At 46.3% G+C, this 27,685-nt stretch overlaps 1 protein-coding gene and 1 pseudogene across 1 annotated transcript; both read right to left on the reverse strand.

The window, feature by feature from the left end:
- Positions 1-4,108: 4,108 nt before the first annotated feature.
- Positions 4,109-6,357, reverse strand: LOC123083958 (probable polygalacturonase At1g80170; annotated as a pseudogene).
- Positions 6,358-13,931: 7,574 nt separating this feature from the next.
- LOC123082421 (uncharacterized) lies at positions 13,932-14,729 on the reverse strand. The gene is made up of 2 exons (XM_044504747.1): positions 14,588-14,729; positions 13,932-14,496 (listed from the first exon to the last, which is right to left on the reverse strand). Exons 1-2 carry the CDS (start codon positions 14,713-14,715, stop codon positions 14,205-14,207), a joined length of 420 nt encoding a protein of 139 aa, XP_044360682.1. The 5' UTR covers positions 14,716-14,729; the 3' UTR covers positions 13,932-14,204.
- Positions 14,730-27,685: the final 12,956 nt, after the last annotated feature.

A 27,685-nucleotide genomic window follows, 5' to 3' on the forward strand; every position in this document is an offset into this window, starting at 1 on the left:
GGCCGCCGAACCCGCCCAACAGCGAGGTCGAGCTGGGCCTGGCCAAGGCGCTCGCCGTGTACCAGGAGTGGGCCGGGCAGATCGGCGACGGTCCCGACGGGCGCCGGTCGGTGCTACTGAACGACGCCGGGGCGCGCTTTGTGGAGGCCAAGGTGGACGCGCCCATGGCGGTGTCCGTGCCGTCCGGGCCGTCGCCTGAGGTGAGGCGGCTGCACCCGAGGATCGACGACGGCCCTGTGGAGCTGGTGCAGGTGCAGCTGACTCGCTTCTCCTGTGGGTCGCTGGCCGTGGGCTTCGCAGGGCACCACCAGATCGCCGACGGGCAGGCCACGGCCAACTTCCTGGCGGCGTGGGGCCTCGCTACGCGGCAGCTCCCGGTGTCGCCGCTCCCGGTCTGCGACCGCGGCACCCGGTTCGCGCCGCGCGAGCCGCCGCTCGTGGAGTTCCCGCATCGGGAGGTGGAGTACAGGGCGCCGGCACCAAACACGATGGACGAGAAGGAGGAGATCGGCTTTGGCGCGGCGGGGCACGACAAGGTGAAGGTGCACATGATGCACCTGAGCAAGGATTTCGTGGCGCGGCTCAAGGCGCGGGCCTCGTCGGGGCTCCCGCCATCGCGGCGCGGCTACACGACGTTCCAGAGCGTGGTGGCGCACCTCTGGCGCGCGATCACCGCGGCGCGCGGCCTGGGCGCCGACGTGACGACCAAGGTCCGCATCTCCATGAACGGCCGGACGCGCATGCGCCCGCCCATGCCGCGCGACTACTTCGGCAACGTGGTCCTGTGGGCGTTCCCGCGCACGGACGCCGGCGACCTCATGTCCCGGCCGGTGGGCCACGCGGCGGAGCTCGTCTACCGCGCCGTGGCGGACGTGGACAACGCCTACTTCCGGTCCTTCGTGGACCTTGCCTCCTCCGGCGTTGTGGAGGCTGAGGGGCTGGTCTCAACGGCGGACAGCGAGCAGGCGGTGCTGTGCCCGGACCTGGAGGTGGACGCGTGGCTGGGGATCAACTTCCACGGCCTGAATTTCGGCGGCGGCGGGCCCTTCCGCGTCATGCCGACGTACTACCCCATGGAGGGCAGCCTGTTCCTGGTGCCGTCCACCCTGGGCGACGGCAGCATGGAGGCCTACGTGGCCCTCTTCGACGACCACCTTGCGGAGTTCAAGAGGATATGCCACAAGATCGATTAGCTTGCAAGCAGGTCACGAAACTTAATAATCATAGAAATACAAGGGGCCTAATTATGCAACAGAATATGTATTTCGGTGATCAATCCCTGTACTTGCTCACTAGCTATGTAGTGCCGCTATAGTTTAACGATTTGGATATCAAACGACCTCTCAATGCGATGAAATTTGACAAACGGTCTATCTACAATATATTAAGACCACACGTCAACTTTCAATCCATTTCGAAGACGTTTTATTCCCACTTAAAAAATAATTATTAGGCGATGCCGCAGGCACGTGCAAATGTGGATGGTCTCAGAACGGGCAACAACGTCAACGGGGGGAACCGGCAACTATGAACGTATCCAACGGGGAGAACCGACAACTATGAACGTATCCTCCGGAGACACACCTCCACACACCCACCGACGATGCTGCAAGCACCACCGAAACGAGGACTAGAAGGGGAGAATTTTATTCCATCTTCAGGGAGCCGCCGCCGTCCCGTTTTTTTGAATAGGACACAAACCCTAACAAAACTTGAAGAAATATCTAAAAATGGAGCCCCTCTCACGGCAAGGGCCAGGATCCACTCTGCTCTTATGGCCCTAATTAAGGCCACCGGAGATAGACGAACTGACGGCGGCGCCGACAGGAGGCAAGGAAACCTTAACTTTTTAGGGGAGACGGCAGCTATAGGTTGCTTCTTGACGAGTTCTGGTGAATCCTAACTGATCATGACGCAAAATTCGTTCTGATTAGCTAGGTAATCTAGTACGTACTTACCAGCTGGGTAGTGCAAACTGTGAGATGAAGAGTAGAACCAAAGCAGCAGTCAAACTTTAAGCAAAGCAAGTCAGGCACTTAGGTAGTGAGGCCTAGCTACAGCTAGCTAGTGGACTATAGAGGAGCAATAGATGAAGAGTCGCGTCACGCCGACTTGATTTGACCCGTAGCCAAATACGTACGCATGCAAACATTTCCAGCGCAAACGCATGCAATCTCGTCCGGCCGCGGTAGCCAAGTCATCTGGAGCTCGCTCAAGTCCAAAGCCAGGCGCATGCAGTCTCGTGGATCGTGTGCTGGTGAAATCGTGACAGGACATGCATGCAGCGGCCGCTAGCCGAGTCCCAAATCGCAGCTGTTGCGTCACACACCGGACCAGACGCTGCTCACGTTCACCATTCATCAACCTAGCTAGTAGCTAGGTGCATCGTCAACTCGAGTTGGTGTAGCTTAATTGAGTGCTGCTACACAGACGATGCTGCATAGCCGATTTTGGGACGATACAGTCAATCAAACCATCCATGCATAGGATACACTGTAGCACATCCGTTGGATGTAGTGTCGTCTCTAAATCGGCCAGCGTTTGTCGTTTGCATAGTAGTTTCGTAGCTTAATTTGTCCGAGCTAGGCACAAAACTGCACGCACGGTGTCAAACCGGTACGTCTCTCCTCGTAAGTGGTCTGGTCAGTCCGCGCATGCCTGAAAAATCTGAAATGAGTGTGTGTGCAAGTCAAGTCTCAAGTCACTGGTTGGCTGAAGAAGAGGTAGGGGTGAACTTGAACTCTGCAGGTACGTATCGTTGGTCCTTGTTGCTGCGATGCGTGGCCAAGAAAGGTCCACAGCTGTCAGACTTTGCATGCATGCATTTGGCACGCATGGCAGGCCAGACCAGCAAAGAGAACCTAGGGCATCTTCAACGCCGATGCGTGGCCAAGAAAAGTCCACAGCCCTCAGACCGGGTGTTGGGTCTGGCCGAGGTTCCTTCCTCCTTAGCTTCCTTGGATTCCTCCGCCTTCTTCACGTTGCGTGCGAGACCGATACATTTGAAATGACACATCACAGAGATTCCTCGTTGTTGCTCGGTGGCCAACTTCGTAAGAAGGTTGGTTTCTGCAAAGAGCTGGGTGGTAAAATCAAAGAGGGTATCCATCTTACTGTAGAGACTATTCACCTTGACTTCGAGATCTTTGCTCATCATCCAATAAAAATCAATCTCTGGACCAATTGTATTTGCACATGGTTTGGAGACTTTCTCAAGTTCATTGATCTTTTCCTTGATCTCATCAGGCGGTGTCACTTCCGTCTCGGGGTCGCGTGGTCCCATCCCCCGTGCAAAGGAGAGGAGGAGGCGCTCGCGGCCTGTCACAAGGCCCGATCCAAGGCGCGGCATGCAAAACCTGTGCCACCCTTGATCGGCCTGCCCAATAGAAGAAGGTGGGTAGGATGAGATGCGGCCACGCACGCTTCTATGCCAACGAGAAAGCCAAGATCGTCACTGCCACACCAGTCGCCTCTTGGGCCCCAGCTGCTCCAGCCGACACCGAGTTTGCCCACTCTGATGTGTCCAATGAGGTGTTTTCCAGGACTCCTTAGATTAATTAGTTTATTAAATATTGTATATTTCCGTGTCAAATGTATTGGTGGATATCTACTTATATTTAAGATGTTACATTTTGATGAGAAAATGATGATATTTGAGTGTTAGAGTTGGAGGATTTACCGTTGGATATGCCCTAAGCCCCCTCTCTTTCCCATCCACAACGACAATGCAACCTACATGCACCGTGTGCTGGAGCTAGCAGCTATACAATGGCATCTTGCTCAAACTGATTCTGTTACCATGGCTAGGTTTATGTGAGACTTCACCTGCGGCAAGCGTGGTGAACAACCCCTACATTATGTTTGGCCGGTCGTCGGAATCGGAATCATGCGAGACACTCTAAAATCTGAATTGCTGCCATAGACAACACCTCTTATAGTACTAGTTGGTCATACAATACATTGAGAGGATGTAGGCATGACGATGTGGGATGGCATTAACCATCATTTGAACAAATATAATTTTAGCACTAGTCTGCCTTGCATGGCGCTCATGTAAGGTAAGCATAGCACCGCTCCCTAGTCGTATATGTCCATTAACGACTTGTGATCAATTGCCAGCAAACTGTGTTTGTGGCTTCACCGTTCCCGTGACGCTTCCATGGGCATTCTGAACAATAGCTTGTGCCGGGGCAATGTGGTTGGCCCCAAGAGAGGTTGACGTTTTTGAGGTAGATGTCGTGGCATGGCACACTCTTGCTGCACATGATCTTGATGGCCTCTCGTTCTGAGGACGTCCCCTGGATGTCGACGAATCGAGCGTCTGTTATGGCCACACCACCATCCTGCAAAGGCAAAAGCAATATATAGGGTTTCGTTCAATTTCAGAAATTGTTCCCTTCTTTCTTTAAGGCAACCATTGATCAAGTGGTGGTGCGGACAGGATCCCTCACCTGTGGTGGACAGTTTCCTTGGGGGCAATAGAACTGGTCGATATCGATAGGCAACCGGACGGCAGTCATTCTGAGTTTGATGAAAAGGAATCCGGTTGCTAGTGCCTTGCCATCCCTGTATCCATTGAATCATACCATATGTATATATTAGGGGATATATATACCTACTATATATGGTTTGCAGGTAACCTATGATATGTACATGGAACATGCATGTGTATGCATGCCACCGTCAGTAACTATATCTTTAAACACATGCAAGGCACAACCATGTACGTACTAGTAGATGCTTGTTTTTTGACGTGAACAATAGGAGCTCTGCCTTTGCATTATAGAAGAAAGAAGTCATACATGTACAGAAACGGATCGACCATCAGTAGATGCATGTTACCTGCCTACCATCAGTAGATGCATGTTACCTGCCACGATTTGATCCTCACACCGGTCGTGGTATTGAAGAAGCTGCAGTTGGACACTGTAATTTTTTCCACCAGCGTTGGGCCGTCAGCAACACCTCCAAGACTTCCCACACTACATACGTAGATACAGAATACAAAAAGGTCAACGTATGCTACTCACTAGAGAAGGTTATGAGCATGCACGTGCGTGCATTAATATACTACTCCCTCTCCGTCCTATAATATAAGACTTTTTTGACGGTCAATGTATACTACCGTCAAAAAATATCTTACATTATAGGACGGAGGGAGTACAATATACGCATGGGTGTGGTATGTATGTATGTATGTTTGTTTGTATACCTGATGCCATGACCAGGCCCGCAGGTGGTGTTGGTGACGTTAACATTGGTGGTTCCCGATAGAATCGACACACAATCATCACCTGCATGCACAAAATACCTACGTTCGAGGCCAGACAGAGTGCAATATATACTAGTACCATCTGAAGGAAGGAGGGTGGTTGTCGATCCGTACATACCGGTGTGCATAGAGCAAGACGAGATGTTTACATGGTTGGAGGAGCCCATATTGACCCCGTCCGTGTTGGGGCTGTCGCCCGGCGCCGTGATGGAGACGTTGTGCACCTGCACCTGCGTGCACTCGTACATGATCATGTTCTTTTCGACGCCGTCCTTGAGGCGTATGTTGGTCACCCGTAGATTGTTGCAGTGCGCGAACGACAGCGACTGCGAGAGGGATCTCTATTTTAGTTGGACAATGGGAGGAAGTATTGTGTGTCTGTAAGTGCACGCTTACATACCCTTGGCCGGTCATTGCATTTTTGTCAATACGAGAGAGATATCAGATTAGATTGTTGCAAATATATGGAGATAAATATATATATTGAAGAAGCAACAGCTATACTCTATATATTTGGGGCTTAATTACCTTTTGGTTGTAGCAATCCCACCACTGGGCGCCTCGCCCGTCTATCTGGCCGCTCCCATTCACCGTCAGGTTGTCGACGCCATAGAAGGTCAGGACGTCTGATGGCTTTAAATAGAAGGAGTTTGGCGCCACCACGTCGCCCTCCAGCTGCACAAACACTAACCTCAATTCCAGTATGCTCTTATATTTCTTTATGAAGGGAGTACTACACAATTAAAAGATAGACTATTCAGAGTGGACCGATCGTCAAGTCAACCGACCTGTACGGTGATGGGCGACTTGCAGGGTCCGTTGAACCTCGTCTGGTTCAGCAAGAATGTCTTTCCTTTCCTGCGGGGATGTACGTACATGATCACCTCGCTGCTGTGGCTGCTGCAGGCTACTTTCCATGTCTCCTCGAACGCCTTTCAGCGCACAAATAAGCAAAAGATTAACTATCTGAATCTGATGGGCAACATACATGATAACGATTTCAGAATCATAGATAAAGGTTATGGTGTTCCAATTGTTACCTCGACATCACTCGTCGCGCCGTCCCCAGCTGCATGGAAATCCATGACGCTGTACCATTGTCCTTGCTGCACTCCGGCGGTCGATCTAACTGCGGCCATTGACACAAGGAGCAGCAGCAGCAAGGAGACATGTTGTGCTGCAGTCCTCTGCCGTTTTCAATCAAGAGTATACATACACAGCTGATCGGAACAAAATTTACACATGCATATATACTTTTGAGATATTGAGCTGATGAAACATACGCATACCATGGTTGGTAGTACCACCAATATGATCAGCTGTGGCACACTCTCCTGATTTGATCGAAGAAGAGCGCTAGGAACGATGTGTCTCAACGAACTATCGTGGTAAGCAACCAATCTTGTGTGTATTTATACATGCTGTAAATTAATGGGTGAAATCAACGTGATGTTTTTTGGGGGGTTTTCTCGGTTAATTTGAAAAAGAGGATAGCTGTGTACGAGCGTACCTGCAAGCCAAAAATATCACGCGATTATTTAGCACATCGATCTGCATTTGTGTGTTGACATAAATACGCCCAGGGTAATTGATTCACAACCAAAATTTGGCTAGCCAACGTGTTGGCAAATTTTTTTTTGAACATAATACAAACGCAAGCGCTCATATACACGCACATACATTCATCCCTATGAACGCATACACGCACACCCTACCTCTATGAGCACCTCCGAAAGACTAAGCCGGCATAACATCTTGAAATTTACGAAGTCACCGAAGGGACCTCGTCGTCGACGGGAATATCTCCTCCCACTGAATGCGCATCGCTGGAAATCCTGAAATAAATCCAGGAATAAATGCGAGCACCAGGACTTGAACCATGGTGGGCTGGGATACCACAGTCCCTCTAACCATCCAACCACAGGTTGGTTCGCACGTGTTGGCAATTGCAAGACTTGCCATAAGTTGATAACTTTATATTAGGTTGACAAAATTGCCAAAAATGATAAATTGAACACAACGCTCATATATATACGTACATATATTCATCCCTATGAACGCACATATGCACACCCTATCCCTATGAGCACCTACGAGAGACTGAGTCGGCATATGATCTTGATACCATAGGTGCCTCGTAGTTGACGAGAACGTCTCCTCCCACGGAACGCGCATCACCGAAAAATGCACCAGGACTTGAACCCTGATAGGCTGAGGATATCACTGTCAGAATCAAATATGTTAGGTTGACAAAATTGTAAAATATTGACATGTCAATTTTTGGCATCAAACCAATCATCATTTTCATTTTTATCATCAAAATATAAAAAGACCAAAGGGGCAGATCCAATTAATCTTAAACATCAAACCACTCAACATGTTTAACATGCAATTAATATCATAAAAATATCAATGTTTGTGCTAACCACATAATTAATGTGTAACTAATTTTCTATCAAATATAAACATGCAATAAGGTGAATTGGTATCCTACCTAATATAACTTTCATATTAACATGCATTGCACGTACACATTTATTAGTTATCAAAATGTCACCGCACCCCGCCAGGAATGAAAGTAATTAAAGAGAATCAAGTGGCTGCAAGCATGCACATATTGGAGGTCTCTAAAAGCAAAATGAACAGCTTGGATCGCGCAGCCTGTTCAGTTAGCATCTTCTAAGCTAATGTGTCATATTAGCCCATCACGCATGAAGAAGGTCGCCGCTCAGGAGGAAAGTGAGAATTGGTTATGCGCAGGATGGTGCCTCCACCACCGCCAGGATGGCGGCTTCCACGGGCCGGAGCCGGCTGGGTTGGAAGGTTTAGGCCAGTCGACGAGGAAATCAGCCAGCGCCTGGGATTTGACAGCCGTGCGAGGCTCGTAGAAAATCGTGTGGGCAGCCAGCTCGATGGCCCACATGGTGACCCGGCCAGTGGCGTCCCGGCGGCCGATGATCTCTCCGAGAGGAGCCATGCTCACCACGGTGATGAGTGCTCCTAGAAGTACTGCTTCAGCTTGTTGGAGGCCAGATACACACCGTAGCATATCTTCTAGTAGTGGGAGTAGTTTTGCTTGAAGAGGGAGAACATCTCGCTCAGATAGTATCATAGTACACGGGCCGCTAGACCGGCTGCGCCTTGCCTCCTCCGGGCGCTCCACCACTAGCACCACGCTGACCACGCGGGTGGTGGCCGCAATGTACATTAGCATGGGCTCCTTCCCTGCCGGCGCGGCCAGGACAGGTGCGATGGAGAGCATGCACTTGAGGTCACGGAAGGCTTCGTCCGCCTGCGGGGTCCAGTTGAACGCGGTCGTCTTCTTCATCAGCTGGTACAAGGGCAAAGCCCTCTCGCCCAACCGGCTGAGAGAGGCCATGCAATCGGTGAACTTCTGAGCTTCGCGCAGTCAAGCTGGCTTGCGCACGCGCTCGATCGCCTTAATCTTCTCGGGGTTGGCCTCGATGCCACGCTCTGAGACGAGGAAGCCACGGGGCTGGCCAGGTGGCACGCCGAACACGTACTTCTCCGGGTTCAGGTTAATCTGGTACTCGCGCAGGTTGGCGAACGTCTCCTTGAGGTTGTCTAGGAGGGTGAGGTGATGCACTAGGGGAAAAAAGGGCTAGCCACAAATTTAGTTGGTGGCGCCTCATTTTCAATCCATGTCATCACTATTTTTTTTAATAGTGGTGGCATTGACATATTTGGTACGTCACCACTATATCATTACTGGTGGCATGTCACTAAAAATCTATGCCATTGCTTTTTTTTTTGCGGGTTAAAAATCTACGCCATTGCTATTTGGATCCAACAGCCTACCGGATCGCAAGTTAGTGATGACGTGTAACTTTTTGTCTAAGAGCAAATATTTTGCTATGGATGGTTGATTACAACTTGGAGGACCAATTTTTTTCTTCTTCTGAAACACAAGATCAGTTTCTTATTGATTGTATTTGGCTGCATATCTCACTGGAGTTAAGGAGCACTATAGCTCTGGTCACCCAAGACATATGATTCCTTGTAAACCAATCGCAACTATAAACTATTTTTCCCATTTTATTTTGTTTTTCTGAAATGTTCTGCAATTGGATCACTTCATGTATAATTGAACTTTCCATCTCCATTACGCTACAAGTGCAGACCCTCTACTAGTCAATTTTTTTGCTAGATATGTGTTGTTATGCTACAGAAAGGAAAAACGACTTGGCTATGTGTTGGGGATTTATTTATTCCCAACCTTGCATAATACTCCCACAGTAAAGAAAATTATTTTTTGTGTTTTGTTTACTGTGTTACGCTCTTATATTTTTTTTTACGTAGGGAGTACGTGCGTGGGAAATCATGGATTCCCTTATATGTGTATATCTGTTTCCGACATAGGAGTGTTGGACCATTCATTATTTCCGGGATCTCCAAAAGAATATGGCGCCTAAGGACCAGCTTCTTTTGGCTGTTGGTGGTGCTGTTTCTTGTAGCCAAGCCAAGCCAAGCCATCGTGGGGCTGTTTCTTGTGTGAACCATTAATAAGCTAGCCAAACCATGCATCGTGGGGCTGTTTCTTGTGTGAATCGAAATTCCAAGACTAGCTTGCATCGTCTATCTATCTATCTATCTATAAAAAGGACCGGACCGGACCCGTCGACCTCAGTCTCCTCCATGTTCCTTTGCTCTAGTGAGCGAGCGAAACCTTTTTGCCCAAACCAGTTGAGCAATCCATGACTGACGCGGCCGTGTGACGTGCCAAGCATCCATCTTCATACCCCTGACTCGTATCAATGGCATGTGCTATGTGCGTTCCATTTGATCTTAATTTGCCATCGTGGCCTTGCCCTCTTCACTGCTGGCCAATGCAGTGCACATGCATGGCGCTGGTATGATCCAGTCGGGAAGCACAAGGACACTGACACCACCCACGGCCATCTTCGGTCCGCTGCTGGCTATTTCCTTGTGTTTTGCCCATCAGTTCATCCCGATCTTGTCTGCAGCCTCCGATCCCTGCCCTAGAGAACCTCATCGACATACGCCGGCCTAGCCCTTTGATCTTCGAACCCCAAGTTTAATCTTGGATCTTGTTTCCTTTCAGTAGATTAGATGGGTTAGTTGGTTTTTTATTAGACTAGCAAAAAGATCCGTGCATTGCAACGGGAGAAAAAAAACCACACACTCTTAATTTATAAAAAAAATCTATAATCTGAGAACTTGTAGCTACGGCCCAAACAAAGATGGTCTTAACCTATAAAAGCGCAGTTTAAAATTCTACATGTGTTCTATTTCAACATGGCTTGCATGTAGATTTAATCCATACAAAGAAACGGGTAAGATCATGCATTTATTCATGTCAAGTTCAAGAATCACCAACTTAGGGTAACTCTTGAACACTTTTTTCACATGCATATTTCTTAAATACATGAAGAGTTGTTAAAAGATACATGATTTTTTAATCATAAAAGGAGATTTTTTTTGTCTGGAAAAGAACATTTTTTGTATGGTCTCCTGTGGACGCAGATACTTGCGCCCCTATTTCATCACTATTTCTTGACATACATGTCATAGGTATTGGTCTCTGTTTCATCACTATTTATATCTTATCAAACTTGTCTTTTATTTTATTTTTTGTCATGCATGCCTCCTTTTTACCTTTTTTTCATGCATCTCCTCTCTTTTTTCTTCTTATATATAGGAGAATAGCGCAACATCTCATCTTTATCGGACCTCCTCCGCATTTTCCCTTTTATTTCTTTTATAGCGGACATCCCATTTTTATTGGGTCCTTCTTTTATTTCTTGTCATGCATATCCTTATTTTTTGGGTGTCTCTAGCAAATTTATCTTCAATTTCATGTTCAATCCTGATTTTGCTGAGGTGTTCATCCACAATCTGAACTTGTACCGGTATGAAAAAAGACGGATAATGCATTGTTGATTAACATTACAGCTTAAATAGTATTTTTAAAATTGTTAACAGGAAAAATAACATCATATTCAGATTCTACATATTTTTCTAGTCAAATTCCATATATAACATGTTAAATTTGAAGTTACGATTTAAAAGATATGAGTATTTTAAAAAACATTTAATATGTATTGCGGATTTAATGTCAAAAACATTAGGGGTTTTTCTATAAAATAAGAAAACGGATTAAAAATACCTATTTCTTTTATTAGTAGGTATAGATTATAGATTAATAACACTCATCTTTTGCTCGTTAGTTATACCATAATGAGATATATTCTCTTTGTGTTCCCATCGAGAATGATGAGGGTGTAAAAATCATTGTTCCCAAATAGTTCCGGTTGAATCGAAACATGGATGTATGTTCTTGCCAAGGTCTGTGTTGCTCCCTTTTAGTTTTCGTACTTGCCCTACCGATGTTTTTCCTTAAACTGGAAACTACAACTTAACTTGATAGGTGCCGCAGCATCTGTCTTTTCGAGTCATAGAACCTGTTCAAACATTGCAAGTTGCGTAACATGTTGGAATTATCTTAACCGCTTATTGACTGAAATCAGTTCTTTTTTAGGGCATCTTCAAAAAGGACACTTAAACCGCCCGCATACAGTCGGATCGTCTTCTTTAGGGTATCTCCAAAGTGAACCCTCAAACCGTCCGGATTGTGCGGTCTGCCAGACGTGTTATGACACCCTACACGAGCATGTATCGATCGGCCGAGCGGTCCGGACGTACTTTTTCGGAGAGCAGACACGTAGGACTCCGACACCCAGCCCATCAAAAATCCCTCTCAGACACCACGCCTCCATCCTTCCATTTTCTCTCGTTGCCTTTTTGTCTCTTGCCTTTGCCGTCACTCCACCACCATTGCACACCCCTGCTGGTACCCGACATGTCCGTCACCTCCAGCTGTACACCCGGGATCCAAGCCAGTTCTTCTCTATTGTCGGGATGAGCCTTTCCTCCGACCACCACTCAGGTACCATCCGCTCCTATGCTGCTCACCATGCCCGGCAAATGTCCGTTGAATTGGCTGAGCTAATTTTTTTGTCCCTTCTTCTTTGAAGCAATGGATTCAGATACATAGTACATATATGAGCACTATGTTGAGTCGTCAGACGGCTTGTCAGACGAGAAGAGCTATACGGATGAGATGGCGATGATGCAGACTGTCCTTGGAGAAGAGGAGCGTGCGGAAGAGCATGTTCTCAATTTCAAGGGATCGATTAAGGATCATCGAGTGCTCAACCGCAATAGGGCATGCGACCATTTGACACTGATGTCTGGATACTTTGCTCCCCAATGCCCTCTTCGCTGACAATTTCCGCCGCCGGTTTCGGGTGCACAAAATTGTCTTCGATCGTACCATGGGGTCCGGTTCTTTGATGACTACTTCATCTTGAAGAAAGACACCGTGGGAAGGATTGGATTCTCTGGTTATCAGAAGTGCACGGCCACACCACGGATGCTTGCATATGGCACGACCGCTGATTCGTGGGACGAGTATCTACTGATGTCTGAGAGCACATGCGGAAATGCAATGGTCAGGTTTGCAACTGTCGTGGTCTTGGTGTTTGGACCTCTATACCTGAGAGAACCAAATGGCGCAGACACCGAGAGGCTCTTGGCAATATCGGAAGCAAGTGGGTGGCCAGATTTGCTCGGATCTCTTAACTGCATGCATTGGAAATTAAAGAACTGCCCAAAAGTTCTACAAGGGCAATATCAGGGCCATGTTAAGAAGCCCACCATCATTCTTGAAGCTGTTGCATTACATGAACTTTGGATTTGTCATGTTTTCTTTGGCATACTCGGGTCTCACAACGACATCAATATGCTACATCGATCACCATTGTTTGTGAGGCTAATTGGAGGAAAAACTCCTCTTTGCCACTATACTGTTAATGGATATGAGTACAACATGGGTTATTGTCTGATTGACAGTATCTGTCCTCCGTGTGCTACCTTTGTCAACACCATCTCTAACCCAGTTGGCCAGAAAAAGGCTCCCTTTGTCCAAAGACAAGAAGCGGCTAGAAAGGATGTTGAGAAGGCATTTGAAGTCCTGCCGGCACGTTTTGCAGTTGTTCATGGACCAACTAAATAATGGGATGCAGAGACCTTGTGGGAGGTGAAGGCCTGTTGTGTGATTATGCACAACATGATCGTCGAGGATGAGGATGACGTCGCTGCCGTAAGTCTTGAATTTGAGAACGTGGGTGATCCTATCAATCTTCTTGATCAGAATCCGACCACACTTAAAAAGTTTGTTAAAAGACATCAACGTATCTGGCATTGAGCAACTCATGAGCAACCCAAGGAAAATCTGATCGAGCATTCATGGGCGGTTAAAGAGGGCAATAATATTTGAGCGTAATATTTGAACTTATTTAAGTACAACTACCGCTATATTTGAACATTTGAAATATAAGTCTTATGCTCCTACTCTCTCCACTCCTAAATATAAGTCTTTTTAGAGATTGCAATACGAACTACATACGGATATATATAAACATATTTTAAAATGTAGATTCACTCATTTTGCTCCGTGTGTAGTCCGCATTGGAATCTCTAAAAATACTTATATTTAGGGACCGAGTGAGTATTTAGGAACATAGGGAATACGGAGTGCACATCAATTAATGCGCTACAGTACAAGTTGAGAATGGAATAAAAGCACGCAGCAATCAATCAATCAATCCCGTGCTTATACAACCAACCATTCTTTTGTTTTCCATTTCCAACTTCCTTCTGATGAGATCAGTACAAGGAAGGCTCAATGCTTCTCACTCTATTTTCTTTTTCCAGCGAAATCATCATCAATCATCAAAACAAAAATCCGAGAAATATGGCACAACCATACCATATTACTACTACCACATACTAAATCACACACACACACACACACAGACAAACCCCTTTATTGTCGGCAAGCAAGCAGTTGATCATGGTGTAGGTGATGGAATGAAAATCCTGACAACGATCACTGTGGGGTGCACATGGGGGCTCTGCCTTGGAAGCACGCGATGAAGGCGGGAGGGATGTACCCGGTGAAGCTGTTGTAGCAGGTCCAGGCGCTATCTCCAAGGCATTTCAGGTCGCTGATCTCTAGGCCGATGCAGTGGTTCTTGCTGGGCTCCTCCTTATCCTTGGCCAAGCATTCGCCGGCGGCGGTGACGAAGCATGGCGTGAAGGTAAGCTCGTCGGTGACTACATTTTCGGCGAAGCACGCCAGTGCGCCGTCGGCGACGCAGACCATCTCTTCGTTGGTAGTGCTTTATGCGACACACAGATTATCCTGTGTCAGTACTTACTTTTCACGTGCCCTCTCTGAAATGAATGAATTATAGAAAAGTAGGTACTGACCTTATGCCGACACACAGATTATCCTGCGTCAGCAGCGCCGGCTCCGGCGCCGGCGCCGGTGTGGTGGAGCCGCCTGCTCCGCATATGAACAGCACTAGGACAATGAGCGACTGCTTGATGATGGCCATCGTCGGGCTTTGGTTTGTTGGGTTGGTTGAAAAGGCTCACTTCTGCATCAGATGAGATATATTTATAGGGGGTTGGAGCAGAGCAGAGGCAGAGCGTAAAGTTTAGATTTTCGTGATTGCGACACAAGCCCAAGCTAAGGGCAACTCCAACGCACGATCCTAAACGGACATTCCTTTCATCCGCTTTTTGTTTGTTTGGGACAGGAAAACGGACACATTCGTCCGCTTGCAGTTGTACTTGCGGCGGTCGGTGCGTTCAACGGGCCAACCGCACCTCAAACGGCCTGCCTCGTCGGACTTGAATTTAAACCAAAAAAACAAAAACATATTAAAAATAACTTAAAACATAAATTTAAACATTCAAACGTCCACATTACCCAAGTTCAGCACATAAACATAAAAAAAATAAAACATAGAAAAAAGATAATGGCCGCTTCATGGCCGCCTTCGTCTTCTGTGCCCCCATGGCCGCTGTTTACTCCTCCTAGTCATCGTCTCGAGTGAGATCGGCGTACGAAGGTGGCTGCCAAAGGTAGGCTGGTGGCCCCTGGCAGACTGGAGGCGCCGGCGGCGCCTGCACTACCTCCTCCCGTGGCTCCTACTCCTGCTCTGGTGACCGCGGCGGCGTGGCTGACCATGGGTCGACACCCACCGAGTCGGCCATCTCCGGCGCCGTGCATGAGCAGCTCCACCGCTGGCCCACCAGACGAGGGTTCCACGCGGCGACGGGCGGCTCCTCCAAGACCTCCTCCTGCACCTCCTCCTTGACGTCGAGGTCCAGCTCCGGGATGGCCACATCGCCGGCCGCGGAGAGGGCCAGCGTGGTTTCTAGGCCATGCCGTTACCGCTCGTCGCACGTGTTCATGGAGTCCTCCATGATACGCCTCATGAGATGGGCCTCCTCCTCTCGGTCATGGGCGGCGTCGGTGGCAGGGACGGAGACGGAGAAGGCGTTGGCGTGATGCCGTGCACACGCCTACGGCCCCGCATTTGGGGAGGGCTGTCAGCACGAGGAGGACGCGGGTGGCGCGGGCTCGGAGGACGACTGACAAAAAAAGATTGCCGCCGCAGGTCATGCTCGTCGCGGAGCCACATATCCCACAGCAGCGCATCTACAACGTCGTCCAGCAGATCCGATGGCAGGCGGGCGCATCATCAGTTCATCTCCAGGCGGCGGGCGCGCCGCTCACGGGCACTGGAGGGATGGGCACATGGTTGGCGGAGAGATGCCAGTTGTTCAGCAGGTGGACATCTCCCCACGGCAATGGCGTCGCCGTCTCCCAGTAGCGCTAGCAGACGTCGACGTGGATGTACGGCCTGTACCGATGCCCGGCCGCCGTTGGCGCGATCTCAAAAGCTGGCGGGGCAGGCGGTGCGGGCTAGAGGAGATAGGCCGGCTAGGAAGTGGAAGCTGTGGACTGGCCGGTCCATGGCTTCCAATTTAAGAAGGACGACGACCAAGCGTTGTGTGACTAACAACCGGGGCCCGCCATGTGAGCGCATTTACTTTGGGCAGTGGACGTAGGTGGACGGTCGCCACGCGTCCCTGAGACAAGCGACGAGCAAGCGCGTGCCCGTCCATTCCACGTCCATGTGGATGCAAACCGGGCTCATGTTTGTGTCGGAAATGGGACGGGCCGTATACCAAACGGGAAAAATGCGGATGCAGCCGCGCGTTGGGCCGATCCATCCATCCGTTTTGGCCCGAACGGACAACCGGGAATAGTTTGGAGGTTTGCGTTGGAGTTTCCCTAACACTTATAGCTTAGATTTTGGCGAAAGCAACACTACAATAAGCACAAGGAAAAGGAGGCCATACTAGTTTAGATTTGGTTGGTGGAAGCGACTTTAGGCACTCTACGATCGGGTACGGGATCAGGATCCAAAGGTGTTATTGTGCCAAACATAAATTTACGATTGAACAATAAAACCCTCATATAATCCATCTGAACCGTACAAGTAGGTAGAACCTACCTATCCTAGATAGGGACTAGTGGTTGGGGCGCCACCTAGTGGCGCCTCTTGAGGCGGGATTATACACACTAATCAAGCTAGCGTATTAGTTAACGTCTATGTATGACATGATTCTTACTTCAGCGAGAAGACATGCAGTCCAAAAGAGCGATAGTTGCATGTTGGTTGTTAAAAATACAAGACATAGCAATAGAACTGCAGCAACAAGAGTGTTGATAAAGCAGAGCAAGCATAGAAGTTTCATGCATGCGTATTTCTTTTGGTGATTCTGCAGAGCATAAAATGCCAAATTTAAAGAGTTGGAGAGCACATATATCCTTCGGCATAAAATTCTTGTATTCTTGCAAGTTAGGGATATGATCGACCGGTTGATCTCATATTTCTCAGGTAAGGTTGAGGTGAAGAATGTCCTCAATCGGTGAAAGAGACGCCTCTACATACTTGCGAAGCGTAAATCCATCATTGAATTCTTCATCAGTAGGTCATTTCTGTGTTAGCATTTTTAGAAGAACAATGTCATGGCCCATGGTTGAGATTTCACTGCCCATTTCATACTTTGCAACAATGTTTTGAAACATAAATTTCAGCACACAAAATATGAAACATGCTACCAACTTTAAATACTTGTGCGGTGCGCACGCCTCAGTGTGTGTGCCTCCTGAGACTTCTGATTTCTATGCTTTTCCCAGCAAGCTTGGGAGTTAAAATTTTCTTTACTACAAAACTTAATTGTGAAGGTATATGTGAATAAAATGTTATGAAAATTGAGTTAAAACTTCTGATTTCTTTGCCTATTATTTTAGTAAGCTTAAGAGTTAAATCTGCAATAATCTCACAGCAAATATAGGTTATCTGACAGGTCATACACTCGCATAGTAATAGTATGTAAAAAAAGATTGCTAGTCATGGTATGAGAACAAATTATAAAGAAAAAAGATGGACTGCCAAAAATCAAATTACCCGCACTTAACAAATTTGGCAAAATATTCTTTGAAGTCCTCCCTTAAAACTGTTTCCAACTATCAAATTGGACATGAACGGAAGCACACGTTGTATATCAATTAAAACTTAGGATCTCTGATGTCTGAAGTGTAGCAGTCATAATACATATAGCCGGTTAGTACCTGCTATTCGGGTCTTCGGGTTCTTTCTTCACATCTTCAGGAAGTTTGGTAACTCTGATAGACAGCAAACAAGAGATATTGGATAGATGTTGATATATTTTAGCACTGAAACGAGAGTCGAGAGACACACACATACCTCAGCGCCAAGCACATGAGTGTTCGCCGCATAACTGAGCTGGGAAATCTGGCACCTGAACGAGCAAAATGCAAAAGGCACGCTTAAAATTCAGTTTGGCTGAAGAAAGGAACCTCATCAGGGCATGACTTGGCTCTGTCAGAAGCAAGCTGCACGCAATCGCAAGAGAGGACCAGCAGTAGCGCACTTAAATCCAAATGAAGATGCATCAAGAAATAACAACCTTCCCCCCGCCGGGCTCTACGGCCTGCTCGCCCTCCCCTGCCCCAGGCTCTCCGACCGGCTCCTCCATGCCACCCCGTCTAAAAAACAAGTCTTTGATTGTGTTTTGGTTTGATGTTGTGGAGCGCGCGCGAGGTGCTCGACTGATTGATTGTGTCATGCAAGAGTCATGGATCACGATGGTGGGCCAGGTGACACGGTTGTCGCTTTGCATGGGTTCGCTCGGGGGTGGTGCTCCTGTTGTTCTTGTTTTCGCTCGGGTTTATCTTTCCCATGGAGGTAGTTCGTAAGACTGGAGGCGCACCTGTTGAGGCGTTCATGTGCGTTCCTATCTTTTCTCAGCACATTGGGCTGCCTTGTTTGATCCCTAGTTCCGCTCAGAGCAATGCTATGCTTCAGATCAGAGCCAAAATATAGATTATGGAAGCAATGGCAGATGCAAATATAACAATAAGATAGAGCAGTACAAATGCAATGCACTCACGCTTTGGACGAAAGAGATACAATAATTAGAAAAGTAGCAGCATAAAAATGATTCACGAAGTAAATTTACAAGCATGCAGATATCAATATTTAGGCATTTCAGAAGTAATTTCATGTTTATACTATTGAAATCTGTATCAGTATGAGTTAAAATAGAAGTAAAGATTGGGTGTTGTCTCTGCATGCATACATGTCTAAAGGAGCAGATTGGGTGTTGTCTTTGCATCCATACATGTCTAAAGGAGTAAAGATTGGGTATGCATATACAACAACAACAACAACAACAAAGCCTTTAGTCCCAAGCAAGTTGGGGTAGGCTAGAGGTGAAACCCATAAGATCTCGCAACCAACTCATGGCTCTGGCACATGGATAGCAAGCTTCCATGCACCCCTGTCCATAGCTAGCTCTTTGGTGATACCCCAATCCTTTAGGTCTCTTTTAACGGACTCCTCCCATGTCAAATTCGGTCTACCCCGCCCTCTCTTGATATTCTCCGCACGCTTTAGCCATCCGCTATGCACTGGAGCTTCTGGAGGCCTGCGCTGGATATGCCCAAACCATCTCAGACGATGTTGGACAAGCTTCTCTTCAATTGGTGCTACCCCAACTCTATCTCGTATATCATCATTCCGGACTCGATCCTTCCTCGTGTGGCCACACATCCATCTCAACATACGCATCTCCGCCACACCTAACTGTTAAACATGTCGCCTTTTAGTCGGCCAACACTCAACGCCATACAACATTGCGGGTCGAACCACCGTCCTGTAGAACTTGCCTTTTAGCTTTTGTGGCATTCTCTTGTCACAGAGAATGCCAAAAGCTTGGCGCCACTTCATCCATCCGGCTTTGATCCGATGGTTCACATCTTCATCAATACCCCCATCCTCCTGTAGCATTGACCCCAAATATCGAAAGGTGTCCTTCCGAGGTACCACCTGACCAAAACAACGATCTTGGGAGCTCCTATTTGACGCTCTCTGCGTCAAGCAGTCGAGAGATCGCATAGGAGATCGATAGACTGGGTCGGCCCATCTCTCTTGCGAACAGTAGATCACGCTGGAAATTCGAGAGATCGCATAGGAGATCGATAGACTGGGTCGGCCATCTATATCCATGTCTAAAAGAGCAGATTTTGTAAGGTCTTGAAAACAGAACCATCCTTGGGTGAGCAAATAGGAATCTTCATGGAGAAAAGAAAATTGAGTTTAGAAATAAAGAAAAAGAAATTTACTCATACCGTAAAGAGCATTAAGTAACCAAAGGATCATCTCCAAAGAATGACCGAAATACAAAAGTATACATTTTGGGAAATCTCAAAGTTAGGCCAGGCTCTGATTTAGAAGTTTAGTACCTTATAATCTTGAACCCCGATTGTATCAGGTGAAATGAAACAAGGAGAGATGTTTAGTACCTTCTAATCATGAACCCTGATTGTATTGAGGTTAAATGAAACAAGGAGAATGTTCTCTGGCTTAAGATCCGTGTGATTAAGCTGCAGGTCATGCATAACCGCAGGAGTAAGAAAATTAGAATTTTTATGTATAGGTATAAAATAAGTAAAAACATAGGCACTTAGAACAGGCATGTTCAGACAGAAAGAAACAATTTAGCACACCATGACAAGGTTAGAACAAAACAATAATTTGTCTAATCAACAAACTGCACAATTAAATTGATACTCTCATTATTCCTTTAAAAGGTTAGTAAAGAGAAATAATACAAAGTTAATTCCACACATGGTAAGATTCCATCATTATAACTGAGAGTAAAAAAAACGCCTTCTGTTCGATGGCTTCATCTATTAATGAGTTGTTCAATCACTATAAACGCATTTAACATGTGGATACTGATGTAATAGAAATTAACTTTGATGGTCTAATGCAAGCATTCCCCTAGTGCAGAGGCAAGCCAACTGCAAGGTTCACGGAAAACAAATGGAAGTTATATCTATCAATATTATTTTTTAAATCTTTGTAACAAAATATACTGCAGAAGAACAAAAAAGAAAATACTGCAGAAGATAGCAGCAAAAGTGCAGTTGTGCTTTATGAGACATCTTACCTTTAGTTCCTGAATAATTCCTCTATTTAGAATATATTCAGAATCCACCCGCAAACAGGAAAAGAGAGCGTACAGTGATAAGATTATCAAACATACTGCATTTTTCTGTCTGTACTTACAAAATTGTGTCGCACCTCCCATCCATCCCATCCTACACAAAATATGTTATGGTGATGGGATCAAGGATGGCTAGCCTCTGCACAAAGTACTTACTGTGTACCCTCTTCTATTGTATTTGAAGCTTTCCTAAACCACTTAAGTATTCGACTCTCAGTTCATTCTGGATAAGTTCAGGGAAAAGATACCATCATGAATATTTAGTAACTTGACTTCAATAAAATCCCGCATTTGTCGTTTATTAATCCAATTAATGCATACAATAAATAGGTTGGTGAACTGTTGATTGCTGAAAGATGTATTATATATATAAGCAATATAAATAGTATTGTTATTAAATTAGGACAACTAAAATTTAGATTAAATCATATGCATGAAAATGCTAATGGATTAATTTCTCTAGCTTCTATTGTCGAGATAATAGGTCAACTCGAGATGAACCTGCATCTAAAGAAACTGAGTTGAGACCTCTTTTTATTTGGTCCGGCATCAAGGTAGGCTATCGAATCTGGTAGACCAACAACACACCATCTAATCAACTTAGGTAAACAATTTTCAAAAACACAAGGTCATGCACAACCCATCTCACCCCCTCTGCCTGACAGACATCAACCAAACATCTAAGAACGGCAACTATGACAGGCATAATCCCTGGAAATAAGTATCCATGTAATTAATCCTCAAGCCAAAGAACTAAAGCAGGGACCAACCCAAACCAATATAGAAATACATTTGACTAATCAATCAACTAATCCTCAAACCAAACACCTAAAACAGGGACGAACCCAAACTAATAGACATGCCAATGAAATAGTTTTGAGTGACAGACAAAGCCAGCACTAATATATTGAAGGTGGTGAAGAGGCTCTTATCTTGTGCGCAATCAGACAAAGCCAACACTTATAGCACAGCCATGCATCGAGATTTCAAGGAGGCAGCCCCGTGTCGGACATGGAGATTATGTGCCTTAACTCTGAATTTTTTTATTCTTTCGGCATCACTATATCAGGAAAAAACACTTTGGGACGTAGCAGGATGTGTGTCCTGGTTGTAGAAATCCAACCAAGAAAGAAAACAGAGCAATGTCACAGCTTGTATACAGCAGCAATAAGAACAGAGAGAGTTTTAACCCACTGAAACAATCATCCAGATTGTTTATAGAAGAGATTACCAAAATTGTACGTACAGATTTAGTTGTCATTCTGTTGCTACTTATAAGTATTTCAGTTTTTATGTTCCTTTATGACTTTATGAAAAGATTTTTTTTAATTTGTTTCTAAGAACTTAAGCATAACATGTATGGCAAAGAAAGATAATATCTAAATCTTAGATCAAAATATGAACCTAGAACATTTCTTTCTAAGTAATAGAAGTGTATAGATGCGGTAAATAGGACTTACCCATCACATTTGGGCTTATTGTCCCCATCAAGCCACTCTACAGCAATGAACTGAATTTCAACAATCAAGTCCATCCGTCATATTCTCATAGCAATTTGAGACCATTCTACATGCAGTAAGGTGAACCTGCACATGCCATTCAAAAGTTAGGCATATGATGAATTGTAACATATGCATAGTGAAAGACAGATCCCTTAAGAATTTAGAGCTGATTAATGTTCAATATTGTGAAAGATAGACAAAAAGCAGAGTTTCTGTATGGAGAGGAAGAAGCTAGAAGTAGAGGGTTACATGGGCCTGGGCCTTACACGGCTCTGGACTACAGCCTATACATGTGTACACAGGGTGCTCCCTTAACACCCCCCCCCCTCAAGCTCAAGGTGGGTCAGTAGCATCTGATACACCGAGTTTGCAAATGTGAAACCTATGCTGATCTCTAGTTTGAGCCTTTGTGAAGAAATCTGCAACTTGAAGCTCTGATGGGACATACTGGAGATTAATAGTTGATTGTTGGCAATGAGATCGAGTGAAGGAGGCATCCACACCAATGTGTTTGGTCAGCTAATGCCTCACTGGATCATTAGCAATCTGAATGGCAGCAGTATTGTCGCAAAGAAGAGTTGTGGGTGTAGGGCATGGAACACCAAGATCAGCCAATAGCCAACGAAGCCACACAATCTCAGATGTCGTAGTAGAAAGTGCCCGAAGCTCTGCCTCGGCGCTAGAGCGTGACACTGCAGTTTGCTTCTTGGATTTCCATGCAATAAGAGACGTCCCAAGAAATATGCAATAGCCAGTGACAGAGCGACGATCGACTGGGTCACTTGCCCAAGTGGAGTCGGAATAAGCATGAAGCTGTAGCTGACTCGAATGAGCATAGAACAAGCGGCGGGATGCAGTCCCCCTTAAATATCGAAGCACTCGAAGTAGATGTCCATAATGAACTGAGGTAGGAACACTGACAAATTTACTGACAATATGGATTGCATGAGCAATGTCAGGCCTTGTCACTGTAAGATACACCAGACTGCCTACAATGTGACGGTACCGAGAGGGATCCTCAAGAGGAGTGCCATCAGTAGGACGCAAGTGCAGATGAATCTCCATGGGTGTCACAGCAGTGTGTGAGTCGGTAATACCCGAGCAAGAAATCAAATCTTGAGTATACTTTTGTTGGGAGATATAGTAACCATCATCTGTGTGCTCGATCTCAATTCCTAGAAAATAACTGAGAGGCTCCAAATCTGACATCTTGAATTGCTCACTCAACTTCTTTTTAACAAAAGCAATATACCCAACATCATCTCCAGTGATCAACATGTCATCTACATAAAGCAGAAGTAATGTACGACCATGCTTAGATGTATGAATGAAGAGTGCAGGGTCATGCTCACTAGGAGAAAAACCAGCGGCTTGAACCACTGAACTGAACCGCTCAAACCAGGCACGAGGGGCTTGCTTGAGCCCATAAAGAGCCTTTCGAAGGCGACAAACATGACCTGGTGGAACCTCAATACCCAGAGGTGGCTGCATATAAACTTCCTCATGTAGATCGCCATGAAGAAAGGCATTCTTCACATCCATTTGAGAAATCTTCCATGACCTATTCGCAGCCACAGCAATCAAAGTGCGAACGGAAGTCATATGAGCAACTGGAGCAAAAGTCTCATCATAATCTCTCCCATGGGACTGCTGAAAACCTCTTGCAACTAGTCGGGCCTTATAGCGTTCAACAGAACCATCTGACTTGGTTTTCACCTTGTACACCCATTTGCAAGTGATAGGGACAGACCCAGGAGGTAATGGTACCAGATCCCATGTACCAGTACACTCTAGGGCTTCAAGCTCATCAGACATCGCCACTTTCCACTCAGGTGACACAACTGCCTCATGGTAAGTGCTAGGCTCATACACTTCCCCTACACAGAAGTCCTCTTTGTATCTGTCAGGAATCTCAAGAGAGGAACGATCACGAAGAGCATACCTTGTTGTCTGGGAGGAATCGCCAGTGCAATGATCAATAGTACTGGCCGGAGGAGAAGAAGACAAGGGAACAAATGACTGTATATCAGATGGAACTCGAGGGCGGCTATCTAGAGGTGGAGCTGATGGAAGAAATTTTGGAGTTGGAACTGGCAAAAGGGGAGATGACACATGTGATGAAGGTGGATCTGATGTCAAGACAGATGATGGCTGACCAGAGACAAATTCATCTGAAAAGATTGGTGGAAGAGAAAGAAAGGAGGTAGACTCTAAAGTGGTCAAGGATGATGATCTAGTTGAATCGGAATAGAAGAAGGGTTGATCCTCAACAAAAGTGACATCACGAGAAAAGCGAATGCGGCGAGCAGAAGGATCGTAACAACGGTAACCCTTATGCTCAAGACTGTATCCAAGGAAAACACACATAATAGATTGTGCAGTTAGCTTGGTACGCTCACGAGGCGCTAGAAGAACATAGCAAGTACAGCCGAAAACACGAAGATGGTCATACATGGGAGGAGAACCGAACAAAACCTCACCAGGACACTTTCCCTGAAGACGAGAAGAAGGTTGCACATTTATAAGGTAGACAGCAGTTGAGATAGCTTCACCCCAGAAATGAATAGGGACAAATGAAGAAATCAAAAGGGTGTGGGCTGTCTCAATAATATGGCGATGCTTACGCTCAGCAACACCATTCTGAGCATGAGCACCATGACATGAAAGCTGAGGGAGAGTACCCTCAGAAGAGAGAAACTCATGAAAAGCAGTAGATAGATACTCCCCTCCAGAGTCAGAACGAAAAACACGAATAGCACTAGAGAATTGAGTACGGATCATACGCACAAAAGCCTAGTATATAGAAATCAATTGAGAACGATGCTTCATAAAATATACCCAAGTATATCGGGAGTGATCATCAACAAATATAACATGTTTGTGACCACCTTTGGAAACAAAGGGAGAGGGACCCCATACATCAGAGTGCACTAAATCGAAAGGATGACTAGAATGAGTAGTGCTGGAAGAGTATGGAAGTTGTATTTGTTTCCCTAGCTTACAACCCTTACAGTGGAAACCAGCACCTATAGGTACACGACCCAAAACACCCTGTTGAACAAGAGTGGATAAACGAGAACCACATAGGTGACCTAAACAATGGTGCCACTGGGCAAAAGAAAACGACAAAGTGGATCTCCTTGTTGATGCAGCAGACGGAATCACAGAAGCGGTGGAAGCTGAAGGAAGGTGTAAGTAGTCAAGAACGTAGAGGGACGAGGATCCTCTATGGCGATGGCCAGTTCCAATGATCCTCTTGCTCTGACGATCCTGCATATAACAAAAAGAGGGATCAAAACCAACAAAACAGTTCATGTCGGTAATTTGACCAACTGACATAAGATTCATGGACAATTGAGGAACAAAAGATATGGAAGAAACAGAAAATTTTGATGTGGAAAGTGAACCCCGATGAGTGACAGAACAAGGTGTACCATCGGCAGTCTGAACAGAGGCACCATCTTGCGCAGGCTAGCAAGACACAAGCTGTGAGCGATCAAAGGTCACATGAAAAGATGCTCTAGAGTCCAAGACCCAAGGATGTGCAGAAGTAGATGCAGACTGAGTGAGAGCAGACACAGAAGCCCTCATTGCAGGCGGCTCGGTGACAGTCGCTGTAGACGGCCTCAAAGACCGAGACTGAGATTTGGTGGCTGCACGACGCTGCAGGTCTCTTCTTGCACGATACTCGTCTAATAGCTCTGGATGAAGCTGGAAGCAATTATCAGGTCGGTGTCCTGTCCTCTTGCAGTGCGAGCAGAAAGCACCTCAAGGTGCAGCCCTAGAAGCACTTGGCCGCTGAGGAAAAGCCAGAACACTGTGTAGAGAAGGTGTTGAAGTGGTAGCAAGGGAACGAAGATGATCGAGTCTCCTCAGCAATCAAGCTAGCAAGTGCCTCTGTCAAGGTAGGAGGAGTCGTACGACTAAGCAACTGAGTGTGAATGTTCTCAAAGTCTTGTTTCAGACCCATCACAAACTGAAAGACAAGAGTCCGATGCTCATATTCTTCCTTGGCCACACACGACTTACATCCAACACTACTCTTCGGAACCATGGAACATAGCTGACCAGTAATGCGAGTAAAAGCCCCATAATATTCTTCGATGGACATGTCTTGATGCTGCTGAGTGTTGTGTAAATTCTGCAACAGTGAAAAATGGAGAGCACCGCTAGGCTGAATGTACCGCTGCTCAAAATACTTCCACATTTCTTTGGCTGAAGTGTGATGCTCAAGACTCATTCTGAGTGAGGGATGAACACCCAGAACTAAAGCGCCCATGACACGATCATCAATCTTTTGCCAAGATTTCCTAGCTGCATCATCAATAGGACTAGGTGGATCATCAGACAAGTGTGAGACAAAACCTGCTGCCCTTAAGATTGTTTTAGCCAAGAAAGCCCATTCCCTGTAATTTGTACCATCAAGTTTGATGTCTATGGACATTGAACCAGCTCCTAATCCAAAATCATTCTTCGCCATGGCAGCAAGGACCTCTAGCAAAAGGGGGGAAAACTAATCCCAGTAGCCACACCAATGATTGAACAGAGTAGGAGCAAGTTCAGAGGCCAAATTAGCAAAGCACCACAAGGCAACAGCTAACTGGAGAGCAAATCAAGCAATTGAAACCTCTTCAGTTACTGGAGCACAACAGAATTAAGCAAACCAGCTGATAGGGAGCAGGTTCCCAATACGTATAGAGCAGCTGCTGCTTGATAGAGGAGCAGCTGCTTGATAGAGCAGCAAACCTCCGATGCGAAGGCAACGGCTTGGCGGAGATGTCGCACCGGCTTGCTGGAAGGCCGGCGATGGTGCAAGAAGCCAACCATAGGTCAGCGGGGAAGACGCACGGGGAGCTACGGGAGAGCAGTTCCCACGAGATGACGACGAATACAGGGGGAACCAAAGTTGAGGACGTTGCTGGATGAAGGATCTCGCCGGAATCACCTCGCTGACGACGGCTCCGTGTGTGGCGGCGGCGGACGGAAGCTAGGGTTCACTGGCTCTAATACCATGTTCAATATTGTGAAAGATAGACAAAAAGCAGAGTTTCTGTATGGATAGGAAGAAGCTAGAAGTAGAGGGTTGCATGGGCCTGGGCCTTACACGGCTCTGGACTACAGCCTATACATATGTACACATGATGCTCCCTTAACAATTAAAAATAGAGCAATCAGAAAGGTAGACTCGTTGATTATAGATTGAAACATTAAATCAAATGTGAAAACAAAGGGGCCCTGAGATTGCAGACGACCACTAAATGTGTGATGAATAACAGTTGTCTCCTGGGTGCTATGATCTACAACCTTCTAACCTCCAAATCGTGTTGGACGCCATAGCAGACAAGCAAACGGTCGTTGTCATGGAAATGGCAGCCAACATAGAAGGCCGCCGCTTGGCCACCGGGAT

The sequence above is a fragment of the Triticum aestivum genome, chromosome 4A (genome assembly GCF_018294505.1).
Source record: "Triticum aestivum cultivar Chinese Spring chromosome 4A, IWGSC CS RefSeq v2.1, whole genome shotgun sequence".
NCBI lineage: Eukaryota > Viridiplantae > Streptophyta > Magnoliopsida > Poales > Poaceae > Triticum > Triticum aestivum.

Coding starts and splice junctions, on each gene's coding strand:
- LOC123082421 (XM_044504747.1), bottom strand. CDS start 14,715: ATGGCCATCATCAAGCAGTCGCTCATTGTCCTAGTGCTGTTCATATGC. Junction 14,497..14,587: donor AATCTGTGTGTCGGCATAAG/GTCAGTACCTAC, acceptor TGTCGCATAAAG/CACTACCAACGAAGAGATGG.